Raw genomic sequence first — 13,195 nt, 5'->3', positions numbered from 1 at the left:
CATGAATCAATATTTAGTGTTTTGGGACGGTATTTGGGAAACAAAACAAGTCTGCATTGAGGTCTAGCGCACATTACTGATGTGCTATAAATAATTTGCAAAGTGTGTGCTCCTCTTTAGTATTTAATATTTAACTTCATAAAGAATGCAAAATCCTAAGTCATCTTGGCTGTCCCTAATTGAACCTGTGATTCTCTTGCCTGAGCTGTTAGCCTGAAATTCTTCCTTAAAGATAAGATTGTCCTTTTAAAAAGAAGAGTGAAAGAGCCCATTGTCACATACCCTTGTCATCCTAGCATTCTGGAGGCTGAGGCTGAGGGATGGCTCAGAGTTCAAGGATAGTCTGGGCTACATAATTCCAGGCCAGCCTGGGCTATGGGACAATCATGTTTCAGAACCAAACAACAAACAGTGCAAGGCTGAGGCTGGAGCTCAGTGGTTGGATGCTTATCTAGTGTTCCTGTTGCCCTAGATTTGATTCTCAGCACTAATAACCAAAGACCAAAACAATACAACGAGATCTAAACCAAACGCAGCGAAAGCCTGCCACTCACAGTGCAGCAGATTCCTAGATTAAATTCCAGAGTGCCAGCCTTTACCCCTAATTTTGAACTCCCCAAAGCTTTGAATTTTGAAAGCCTTTTTTCTAAATTTATGACATTTTTGTTTGAAAGCAAAACCTGTTTTGAATTAATGTGTAGCTATTTATAATCTTCATTACACTTATAAATATTTATATGCTATACTGCAGAAATAGTAATGTGCTTGTGAGATTTGCATGCCTGGTTACCCCAGACTGTATCACAAGTCTGCTTTTTACTGTAATTTATATAATGTATGTATATTACCTTTGTGCATTTGTGAATTTGAAAAGATCCAAAAAAAAGTCTTATGGTTGAGTGATCTAGGAGTTTGCATGCCAGTCACCTGGGAAGGAAAGCAGGGCACTGTCCTCTGAGTCTACATGGGTGATAGTGACACGGGTGACATCCACTCACAGAGGACAGGCCAGCCACTCGTTCAGTCTCTGACACAAGCACTTTAAGGAAGACATGGATTAAGCAGGCTTCCCGTGACTGGTATAGATGTACCCGGGGTCTTCATTCTGTTCCTCTCACTTCCTATCTGTGAATGTCTGTGGTCAAGTTTCTTAAATATTTCCCTTTGATTTCTCAGTTATAATATAGTTGCAGTTAGGGCTGGTGTAATGGGACAGCAGGTAAAAACTTGTGCTATGCCAGTCTGACACCCTGAATTCAATCCCCTGAACCCATGGTAGAAGGAGAGAACTGACACTTAATAGTCTTTTGTGGGCTGGGCAGGCACTGCTGGAAGCAGGCAAGTATGTGGTGGAGTGATGAGAGAGAAAGAGAGGCCAAGTGCCTCGTGGGCTGAAAGGAGAGGTAGAACCTGAGACATGAAGGCAGTGAGCAACGACTAACATCATGAGAGGCCTGTGCATCTGTCTACCAGAGGCAATGGTGATGTCTGGGCCCATGCTGCTGCTGAAGGCCATGTCTGGGTCTGAGGTCTTGTGGCACTCAGTCCATGTTGATGTCCGTGGTCTGTACTACCACTGAAGGCTTTGAGGATATCTGTGGCTTGTTCTACAGCCTGAAACCATGTCAATGTTTTGTAAGACCCCCAAAAACCGAGGGTGCCCCAGTACCCCACACCTCAGAAGGCAACACCCAAATCACCCTTGAGAAACTGTCTCGATGCAATAACACGAGGATTTCTTTATTCCTGAATTCTGGGTTCCACAACCATACACCGCACAGGGTTAGAATACTGTGGACCACGAGTGCCAAATTGTGACAGCTTTTATAAGTTTACAACAAAGCCCTCGAAACACAAACCAATCATTTCTTAGCATGGAGAGCCCTCGAAATGCAAGCCAATCCATTTGTACCACTCCATAGTTTTTAGGCCAATCAGTTTAAATTATCGGAGCCTGCGCTCAGTGGACCAATTAGTTTCCTATTTTCTTGAATGTCTATAGCTGCGTGAACTCCTGCTTAGGGGTAATGGCGTAAGTTTACAGAAGCAAGATAAGCTTAGCCCATTTCCAGTTGCCTTATGGGGCCAGGATCACCTATTCAAGGCCTTTCTGCTAGCTCTAAACAAAGGGCGGGCTCTGGAATGTGACCTTTTACCTAGTTTCTAACAAAATGAGATAGCATTTTAAATTTCTGACTTCTTGGGGTCATTTGAGTTAGGCTGTATTATTTTCTATCCTTTCAGTTTGAGGGGTAGGTGGAGCTGGCTCCACTCCTCAAAGACATGAGCTCAGGAGAGTCGGCCCCTCTCCTTACCTGGCCATTGGAAAAGCCAGCGCTTGTTGGTGTGGGCATGGGAAAGCTGACAAGCAGCCCAACTACCACCTACATCTTCACCATCTATGAGCTGCTGGAGCACCTGAAGGGGTGGGGTTGGTCCTACAGATCCATAGCTGCAGGATCCCTGGACTCAGGGCGAGAGCAGGCCATCTGATAGTCTTCCCTGAGGGTGTAGTATTGATGCTGTAGCAGAAGTTGGAGGGCTTGAACCAGCTTAATTGCAGTCAACACTTGAACCTTTTTTGTTTTTTTTTTGTTTGTTTGTTTGTTTGTTTGTTTTCTTTTTTTGGCTTTTTTGAGACAAGGTTTCTCTGTGTAGCCCTGGCTGTCCTGGAACTCACTCTGTAGACCAGGCTGGCCTTGAACTCAGAAATCCACCTGCCTCTGCCTCTCAAGTGCTGGGATTAAAGGCATGCGCCGCCACCACCACCACCACCACCACCTAGCACTTGAACCTTTTTGGATGGAAGAGTATACAGCATCATACATTGCAAATTCCAATGCCACAACCCTGAATGATCAGGAGGTGGAGATTCGGGAAAGATGAAGGAGCCAAACAGGGCATACGCAGATGCCATGGTAGATAGAGGAGCAGGCCATTGCCCAAAGGGGTCAGTCAATGAGATGGGTTTGTTGTTTCTTTTTCTTTTCTAATTTCATTTTTTAAAATTTACTTTTAGGTGGAGTTACAAGGTTGGAGGGCAGATATGGAAGGCCTGGGAGATGAGTGGGACTAGGGTGTATGATGTGAAGTTCCCAAAGATTCAATAAAAAATTGTTTACCAAAAAAATTGTCTTTAGTAAAAACAAAAATAAAAAAACAAAAAACAAAAACACCCCAAAGCTGTCTTTTGAGCAAGACAAATCCAGGACAGCTTGGGTTATAGATTAGAGTGAATCTGTGCCTCAAAAAACTAAAGGTAAATAAGTAAAAAGGAGCCTGTCTAAGCTTATTGTGACAATTTAAATATGGCAGGAAATAAAGCACTAGCACTGTGTGCCCAGCACAAATGGTAATGGTGATGACACACCAGTGCCCAGCACACACAGGTAATGGTAAGAAAATGCTAATGGCCAGCACACATGGGAAATGCTAATGCAACGCCAGCATCGATGCATGCCATTTGGTAATACCGTGAAATGTGCATTGACCCCATTATGAAGGCAATGCGTCGAGTGGAGCCTTTGGTTGTCTGAGTGCTGTACCAGTGAGTTCAGTTTCCAAAAGTAGGAGATATAGGATGCCTCAGGGCCAAGGGGAGTTTCATGTTACAAATGTTTAATGGCTTTGATATTGACAGGAAGAGGCAGTATATCCATATTAGAGACACACCCATCACCAGAACCCAGTCCATATAAAACTTTTGCCTTGGCTTTCTAGTTTTAGTTTTGACCTGCTTTCTATAATGCTAACTGTAACAAGTAAAAAGAAAAACATTGTAAGTATACTTAAATGAGTTTTCACATTTATTTACGGCCTCATTACTGTATCCTAATCACAGCATAGAGAATTGTCATTCTGCAAAGTTCCTTCCTGTCCCTTTTTTAAAATCTATACCACTTCCAAGAGCCAGGGTTCCTGTATTGGTGGTTTCTGCCTTCATAGTTAGTGTGCTGGGACCTTGCTGCTGTGCACTAGGATTGATGGTCCAGGTTGCAGTGCTGGCGAGGCACACACCCGCATGGGGGATGTGCCAGCACGAGTCTTGGTGCTGACTTGTTCACATTCTGTTTCCACACGATGCCCACTATCATTTACTAAATGTTTGCTAATTCTATGCAGAAGATTGATTGGGTGCAAGATTAGAGAGAGAGATACAAGAATAAACCATACACCTTGACTTTTTAAAAAAAAGTGACAAGGCACGCATATCAGGCAAGATAATAGAACTGCCGTGAGTGGACACAGATCGATAGAGCTCAGATCTGAAGCTGTGAGAGCTTTGTAGCAAGTCAGGTAAGACTCATGTTTAAGATAAATGGTTTTTAAGCAAAGTAAAAATTAACACTCAAATACAAGTTTTTAAGTGTCTTTATGGCAGGCCGGGCAGTGGTGGCGCATGCCTGTAATCCCAGCACTCTGGGAGGCAGAGGCAGGCGGATTTCTGAGTTCAAAACCAGCCTGGTCTACAGAGTGAGTTCCAGGACAGCCAGGGCTACACAGAGAAACCCTGTCTCGGGAAAAAAAAAACAAAAAACAAAAAAACAAAAAACAAATCCCAAAGTGTCTTTGTGGCTTGGGAGGCGTGCTTCGCTCCGTGAAAGGACAGCAGGCGTGGTTAGGGGCGTGCTCATCTTCTCCCTGGCTTTACATACACTTGTGCAAAACGTTTCCTAACACATTTCCTTTGTGAAGCCATGTAAACCCACATGTATATATTAATTGAGCAGGTTTTCATAGATATCGTGGTATACTGTGATTCTGTGAGTCAGTTAACTCCCCCTCCTTTTGTTCTTCGCAGGGCTGGATCTTAGGATCCAGGACCTTTGCATGCCAAGCAAACTGTCTTATCACTTAGCCGCATCACCAGCACCTCATATTTTTGAGTATCTAATGCATGCTAAAAATATACTGAACTGATTTTCTTAACGTTCATAAAAAAGGTCGGAGAGCTAAGTAGTTACAGTTAGCATACGAATAAGTAGCAACTCAAGCCTTGAAGAGAGGGCTAGCAATTAAGAACATTTACTGCTTTTGAAGAGGGCCTAGCATCCATCCATACAGTGGCTCACAGCTGTATGTAACCTCAGCTCCAGGGGTTCTGATGCCCTCTTCTGGCCTCCTCGGACACTGCATGCATGTGTTACACACACATTATTGCAGGCAAGACACCTATATGCATAAAATAAGAAATAAATTAAAAAATATAAAAACTATTTTGACACTTTTGATTTTTTAATTGGATATTTTCTTTATTTACATTCCAAATGTTTTCCTTTTTCCAGGTCTCCACTTTGGAAACCCTCTATCCCATCCCTCCTCCCCTGCCTCTGTGAGGGTGCTCCCCCACCGGCCCCCTCCTGTTTTCCCACCCTGGCATTCCCCTACACTGGGGCATCTAACACCCTTAAGTCCAAGGGCCTCTCCTCCCACAGTTGTCCAACAAAGACATCCTCTGCTACATATGCAGCCAGCACCATGGGTTCCTCCATGGGTATTCTTTGGTTGGTGGTCCAGTCCCCATGAGCTCTGAGGGGTGTGGCCTGTTTGAGGGGTGTGGCCTGTTAATACTGTTGCTCCTTCCATGGGGCAGCAAATCCCCTCAGCTCCTTCAGTCCCTTCTCCAACTTCTCCATCAGGGAGCCCATACACATTCCAATGGCTGGCTGGCACTTTTGATTTTGTGTTTATATAATATTATTACTAACCTGTAATTGTTTTATTGTAATATTTCAAAGTACAATTGAAAAAAATGTGGTCAAAAACCTGAAATTAGGAGTCGGAGAAATGGTTCAGCAGATGAAGGCATTTAGCATCAAGCCGGATGACATTTTAATCTCTGGGACCCATGTGGTAGAAGGAGAAACTAACTCCTGAAAGTTGTTTCTGACCTTCACCTGCTTGCCACGGTGCACCGTGTCCCCCGTAAGTCAGTGTAATAAAGAGGAAAGACCACCTGGAATGCATGCTTGCAATCCCAGTTCTTGGGAGGTGAAGGCAGAAGGAGGAAGAATTCAAGGTTATCCTCAGCTAAGTAGCTAGTTTGAGACCAGCCTGGGCTACTCTGTCTTAACAAAACAACTCAGAAAGTTATCAGAAAAAGAAAAAAAAAGTTTCTTTTGTTTTGCCTGGGAGTATTGAATAGCCTGAATTGGAACTTCAGGAATAAGTGCACTTCAAGTAAATTATGTTTGTTAATGGGATTCCTAAGCGGGGAGGCCGGGACAGTGTACGCAGTGTACTGATTCCTCCACTGGCCCAGATGCTAACTGGGCTCAGGGAGACAGAGTGAATGTGATATTAGTAAAATTGTAATTAGGCTTCCTATGCGGCAAGGGAAAAGGCACACGTACAAGCATGTAACACAGGATAGCAACAGTGCGGGACAAACCTCTGCCAGCTGAGGAGGGAGGGTGGGGAATGGATTCACAGGGGAGAGCAGCTATGAGAGCAGGAAGGAGGGAAATTACAAACTTTTCTTTTTCCTGAAGCAGTCTGTGTGTTATTTAAGGCAGGTGTGTTTGTGTGTGTGTGTGTGGTCATGGCATGCATGCATGCTTAGTGTAGATTGGGCAAAGTTAACAAGGCATGTTTGAAAGGAAGCATAGAGAAGTACAGGAAAGTTTCCCTTCCTGTCATCTCTGTGTTGGAAAGTTCGATGAACCAACTCAACCTCACAATAAGAAGAGAGAGTGGGGGCAAATTCATTAGGGCACCAGGGACCCACTCATAGGAGACTCCAAAATCAATCAGCTGCTGGACTTGGTGTCTTCACCAGGGAAAGTAAAGTGAGGAGCGAGTGACACTTAAGGGGCTAAGTGACTTTGGGGGTGGGGAGCTTGAAGAACGGAGAGTGGCCTGAGACAAGGTCCCACAGGTTCTAGGTGGTTTGATTTTTTTTCAGCTTCTTCCTGTGTGATACACCTGATTTTTATCACCCCAGTTCAGTGAATCTGGTCCTTAGGAAGACAAGAAGACTTGAGAGTGACCTTTGGGCTCTTAGGTTTTAGGTGTCAAGGTGTCATATTTGGGAGTGTTTGTTCTTGTTACCAGAGTTATTAGGGTCAAAGTTTGTGTCCTGGAGCACTGACAAGGTAGAGATTCGGTCCACCTGCCCTCAGTGGGCCAAGTAAAGTAGCGAGTAACAGTGAGAAGCAGAAAGGATGTTTGTTCAATGTGGCCACCCTGGGACAAGGGACAAATGGAAAGGTCCAGGGACCCACTGGTTCCAACCAAGTCTGTCTTCAGGGTCCAGACTCGAGACTTAAATTTAAATAGAGGGCAAGAGACACGCTTAACTAAGCAGCTGAGTCATGGTGTGGTCCTGTCCATCACTGACTGGCTTTTGGTTCCTGGTCTGTCTTGCAAGAAGTTAGTGTGGTGTGAAATCTCTCTGATAAATATTTCTCTCTGCTGGCACCAGGGTTCCTGGGAAATTCCAATTCCTTGGAGTCCATTGTTTCAAAAGTCTGATAACGAGGAGGAGGCGGCCCATGTGCCTTTCTGTAGAGTATCTTTGCTCCTGTTTAGATAGTTACATGTTGATCTCTGATAAAATTTGTTGCTCATGAGAATTGGGCCTCTTTAGTTTTAAAGAGCATCACTACAGTTTGTGTTGCATTTAAGATAGGAGTAAACGGTACGGCATGATTTCCATATTAAGTACTTGGGACCACCTTTTAAGAGTGAATCATGTCCCCATTTTACCAACAGGGAAACTAAAGCCTGAGAACAGAAGGGATTTCAGCATCTTTCCATAGCCACCTTGTTTTATTAAACTGTGCTGTCCATAGTACATTGTTTGTCTGTGGATGTATGTGTGGATATATGTGTATGTATATTATATATTCTTATAACTAACTCTAGAAGTTATAGGTGATTGAAATGATTTTGTACATTTAAAGAATAACTTTCATATAAATAGTATCTGCAGCTTTGGAGCCTAAATGGAGAATATTTTGAATGTTTATTAATTAAAAAAATTTTTATTTATTGTAAGTGGTGTGTGTGTGTGTGTGTGTGTTATATAGCAGATGTGTCCGAGGCATAGGCTCAAAGACTACTTTTGGGAGTCAGTTCTCTCCTCCCACCAAGGGTTCTAGGTCAGGTTGTAGGGCTTTTGTAGCAAGTAGTTTTACCCACTGAACCATCATGTTGGTTCTTGAAGACTAAAAAATTACTTTAATATTTTTATTTTATGTATATTCTTGTGTGCATGTAAGTGCCTGATGTGTGTACAGTGCCCATAGAGGTCAGAAGAGGAACTTCAGTCCCTGGAAGTGGAGGTACAGGTGCTTGTGAGACACCATGTGGTGCTGGGGACTGAACCCAGGTCTCACTGAGCCACCAGTGCTCTTAGCTTCAGGACCATCTCCCCAGCCCCTATGGATGGCTTCTTAAGTGGAATACTGACGTTCACCTAATGTAAGAAAACATAACTCAGAGTACAGCAATTCAGAGCCCTTGTTGGGCAACAGATTTAGAACATTGAGCTGAGTGGTTCTTAGCATGCTCTTAAAATGACTTTCCTACTCCAGGATATAATTTTTCACACTCTGCTGGGAAAGAAAGTATTTATTATTCTTTGAGATCAGAGAAAAATGAAAAATTTAATTATTATGACATGCTCTATAGCTTTTGGTTGGAACACAGAGAAATCCAGAAAAGTTTTATTTCCCCACAGTATTAGGAAGGGAAAGATTGTCTTTAAAAAATGGCTTTTGGCATACTTCTATATGTAGTTCAGAGCTTCAGCTAGAATTCCCTGAGGGTAAGCAGGATTAGCTTGTTAAGGAACCTGGAACTTGTGCAAGCGATGCAGGCAAGAGAACAGTCTGTCGAAGTCCTTAGGCACGAACACTGGTTCAGGGTGCTGGAAAGTCAGGCTCGGTCACAGGAATGGTGGGAGCTTTTGGACTGCAAGATTGTTTTGTTCTAGTTTGTTTTACATATTTATCTTTATTTTGAAACAGTCTCTGTATATAGCCCAAGCTGGGCTGAAGCTCGTGTAGATCATCCGGACCTAGACTTGTGAGCGTTCGTGCTGGTCTTGATAGCAGAGTGGGGGCACCACCTGGCGTGGTTTCAGATTATTGTGTTCCGGAAGAAAGAAGCGAGCAGGCTTGTGGAGACAGTAACAGGCTAACGAGCCAGCTTACTGAAAAAGGAGCTGCAGCAGGCGGTGCTGGATGGAGCTCAGGTCCCCAGTGTGCTGCCAGTGGTTGCCCAGGAGCCAGCTTGCCTTCCTGCTGCAGCCCAGGCCCACACTTTCTTCTTTCGATCTCTGGTTCCTCCAGAGTTGCTCTCTGTCCTTGCTCCTTTGTGCTTTCTGGACTCTGTGTTCAGATTGTTTATGTGCTAGATTTTTCTTTTAACCTTTATATGAGTCTGTCAGTTATTTTGTAGAGTGAATGCTCCATATTCTGATTAGCTGAGCAGTTCCTCAGCTATTTGTGTAATGGCTTCCAGTTGTCTCTTTTAGTGTTTTGTAATTCGTAATCCAAATAGAAGCAGTATCATTGGCCTTTCTGGCCCTGTGTCTTGTGATCTTAAAAACTGCTTTACAATGCAGGTGACTCAAGGATGGGGGGGGGGGGGAGGGAGAGAGGGAGAGCTCACGTAGGAGTGGGAGATGGGGAGGAGAGTGTGTATGTGTGTGTGTATTAGCTTTGCATTCTAATCTCATTGGTTGTTTTCTAACCTAATAAATGTTTTTGTATCCTGCCTTTATTGTTTTGGGGAGAAGATAAATATAGGAACATAAAAGGGTTATTAAGTGCTTAAGGATGTCTCTCTTAGCAATGCTTTCATTAACTGTCTTATTAGTAAGGAACTCTTTGATCACGCCTGGTATTTTCCCCCTAAAATACATGTCTGTGTTTGCAAAAATAAAAGCAGACTGTCTTCAGTATATCCACAATCACTTCTGAGCATGAGTTCCCATGGCTTAGGCATTTGGAGGTTATAGGGTGTCTGGGGCTTCAAGCAGGACAATTGTACAATCACATGGAATCAACTTGTTTTGATTTTTTTTCTCATACAAGTGGAAATGGAAAATATCGGTTATCCCACAAGTATTACATCTGTATTCCATCACTCTCCTAGAGTTTATTTTGAGTGGCAGATTTACTTTCAGGAGCATTTATTTCCTAGATGTCAGTTCTATGTTTGCTGTGACAGCCTGAGTTCCACCCAGACTAGTGAGGGGACAGACGGGACAGCAGTATCTCATCAGGAAATGCTTGAGCACCTAATGTATACCAGTCACTGCACTGAAGCATAAAATAAGCCAAGATAGACTTCTCACCTCCCCACCCCCAGGAGTGCCCCAAAGGGTATACATGCCACAGCAGGAGGCTGGACACTCGGGATGGGAATCCAGACCAGATGACTAAAACACTTGGATGAGTGGCCGCAAAACAGAAAAGGAGAAATGACATCTGGGAATTGCACCAAAAGTGTGGTCCTTTGCCTTTTATCAGCATCATGGGGAAAGACTCTTAACACCTATAGGTGAGAGAGTGAAGGGACATGGAGAGGGAGAAACATTGCAGTGGCTTTTGTACACTGAGCATGTGTGCAAAGTTCTGTGTTCAGGTTGGTTTGAATAGAAGACAAACTACTTTCATTTAAAAGCTGGTAATTGGGCTGGAGAGATGGCTCAGTGGTTAAGAGCACCAACTGCTCTTCCAGAGGTTCTGAGTTCAATTCCCAGCAACCACATGGTGGCTCACAACCATTTGTAATGGGATCCAATGCCTTCTTCTGGTGTGTCTGAAGACAGCTACAGTATACTCATGCAAATAAATACATCTTTAAAAGCTGGTAATTTCCCTATAAGATGCAATTTCTTCTGTGGCAGGTGATGGGCGGAAAGAATGGTCAGTTCTATAAATGTTACTCAATTTTTAGTTCCTGGATGACTCTAAAAACACTTGTCTTAACCTTTTATTTATTGAGCATTTTGTTTTTCTTCTAGTCCAAGGACAAAATGATGAGAGGCTCTCGAAGAGGATGCGTTAGACTCAGAGTGAGTATTTTTTCATTTTATGAAGACCAATTTCAACAGAAAAGAAATATTTTGATGGAGCCACGGAGTCTATCTTTTTAACTTAATTTCCTTACTTAGCTATTGGGCCAGATAACCAAGTCCCAGGGAGGGGAATTGGGTTTCTCCAAGGAACTTCTAGGAAGTATCAGGACTAGGACTAGAACTCAGTTATTTTGGTCTGTGGTTTAATCCATGACTTAAAGCACCTCCTGGCTTTCATTTAAAACCTCAGTTTACAAACAAGGGACAAGGCTAGAACGAAGTGAGTTATACTGTTGGTGTCACAGCAGTAGTACAAAGGACTTAGAAAAACTCACCAGCTGCTGTCTTAGCACCGTATAATTACGTATAGCAGTGAGGTGCAGGAGACAATTTGAACCGTACATATAACTTAAAAACTGATGGTAGCCCACATTTAAAAAGTAAAAACAAACAGATGAAATTAATGAGCTAGTATATCCAAAATATTATTTTAACATGTAGTCAGTGTTAACTTATTAATAAGGTATTTTACATAGCACTTGGGTGTAGAGGAGATAGTTAATCCGCTTTGAGTTCCCTCCCAGTGGGTGATCAAGCCTCCCAAGAGCTCTAGATTTGTGAATGAAAGAAAGACAGACAGACAGACAGACAGACAGACACACACACACACACACTAGCTAATTTCGATATGCCTTGACTAGCTCAATGGTTGGGCACTTCTAAACCCCCCATGGCTAGCATACACTCCCCTCCAATATTCCTGGGTTCACATCTTATAAAATCTATATTTTATTCCCAGATCCAGTCGGGGAAGTGGCCCCTAGGACTGCTTTCCTGGATTCTTAATGTCAGCAGGCCTTTAAGTTTCATCTTTCTGCTTCCCCGTCATGGCGAGTCTCCTGTCCCTCTCTCCCTTGGCCCCTTGCCTGCGTAATCCAAAAGTCCAGCCTCTGTCTCCCTGCCCAGCCATTGTGTGTGTATGGCAATTCTTTATTACCAGTCAAAGCCAGCTGGGGGACAGGGACCTCAGAGTCTGGAAACGAGACTTTTGGGAGCCTAACCAGGCATTAGAGCCATTTCCCAACACTTGGGTTGCTGAGTTAGGTGCATCTCTCTTAGTTTGAGGCTAGCCTGGTCTCCATAGTGAGCTTCAGGCTAGCCAAGATTCTATAGTGAGGCCCTGGAGGGGAGGCGGGGAGGGGATATTGATTTGAAATGACATTCTTCATTCTGGGTCTTTGAAGTCCGGCATGTCTTTGGCACTGATTGTACATCTCAAGGAGTGCGCTCAGTATCTTTGTGGCTGTGGTGGCTGCATGGGCGGACAGTACGGTCCTGGGCTTTCACATGCTGCTCTTAATTGTACGTTCAGTTTCTGCCACTGTTCAATTAGGGAAAGCCAAGCAGGAGCGAATGGCTGGGGCACAGCTCCCAGACACGCTTCACTGTATTAATTCCTTTCTTGCCTGGCAGACTTCTCCTCTTCAGACTCCCGTCTGTTTGCGTGCTGTCACTCAGTCATCATTTTTTGTTGTGGTGCTTTAAACTGATGGTAGAGTATACCCTTACTTTTTGAAGATATGAATATATTTGGTAAACATTGTTACTTTCCTCATCAGTTCTAACAAGAATTGGAAAACAATTCTAAGCTTAGGTAGGCATAAGGGGGAGTCTTGAATCGAGGTGGGTGTAAGGATGGCTGTTTTGTAGAATGAAAACAAGGCTAACTTGTATATAAGACAGCATAAAGATTTTTTAAAAACAACTTAGGGGCCAGGCAGTGGTACCTTTAATCTTAGTACCTGGGAGGCAGGGGCATGCGGATCACTGAGTTTGAGGCCAGCTTGGTCTACCAAGTGAGTTTCAGGACAGCCAGGGCTACACAGAGAAACTCTGTCTCAGAAAACAAACAAAAAGCAACTTAGGATGTTTTTTATTTTTTATTTGGTTTCCTTTCTTGTTTTGATACAGAATCTCACTCTCACAGGCTGGTCTTGAAATTTGTGATAATTTCTCTCTGCCCCTGCTTCCCCAGTGTTGGAGTTATAGCATGATCAATCACACATGCTTCTACGTTTGTATTTTAACACTGTCTTGTGATTCCTTTTGTCTTGGTCTTGTTGCTTTTCTGAGTACTTGTTATTGATCTCAGTTCCCACTCAG

At 43.4% G+C, this 13,195-nt stretch overlaps 1 protein-coding gene across 4 annotated transcripts in view; it reads left to right on the top strand.

The window, feature by feature from the left end:
• The window catches only part of Osbpl9 (oxysterol binding protein like 9), a 140,758-nt gene that overhangs the window by 18,708 nt on the left and 108,855 nt on the right, over positions 1 to 13,195 (top strand). For all 4 annotated transcript variants that reach the window (XM_052176989.1, XM_052176988.1, XM_052176987.1 and 1 more), the window contains exon 2: positions 10,979 to 11,029. In XM_052176989.1, the coding sequence (XP_052032949.1) occupies positions 10,979 to 11,029 (51 nt within the window). The remainder of the gene's footprint in view (positions 1 to 10,978; positions 11,030 to 13,195) is intronic.

The sequence above is a fragment of the Apodemus sylvaticus genome, chromosome 3 (assembly GCF_947179515.1).
Source record: "Apodemus sylvaticus chromosome 3, mApoSyl1.1, whole genome shotgun sequence".
Classification (NCBI taxonomy): domain Eukaryota; kingdom Metazoa; phylum Chordata; class Mammalia; order Rodentia; family Muridae; genus Apodemus; species Apodemus sylvaticus.
The sequence above is the reverse complement of the archived record's forward strand: the minus strand, read 5'-3'. Positions and strand labels throughout refer to the sequence as shown.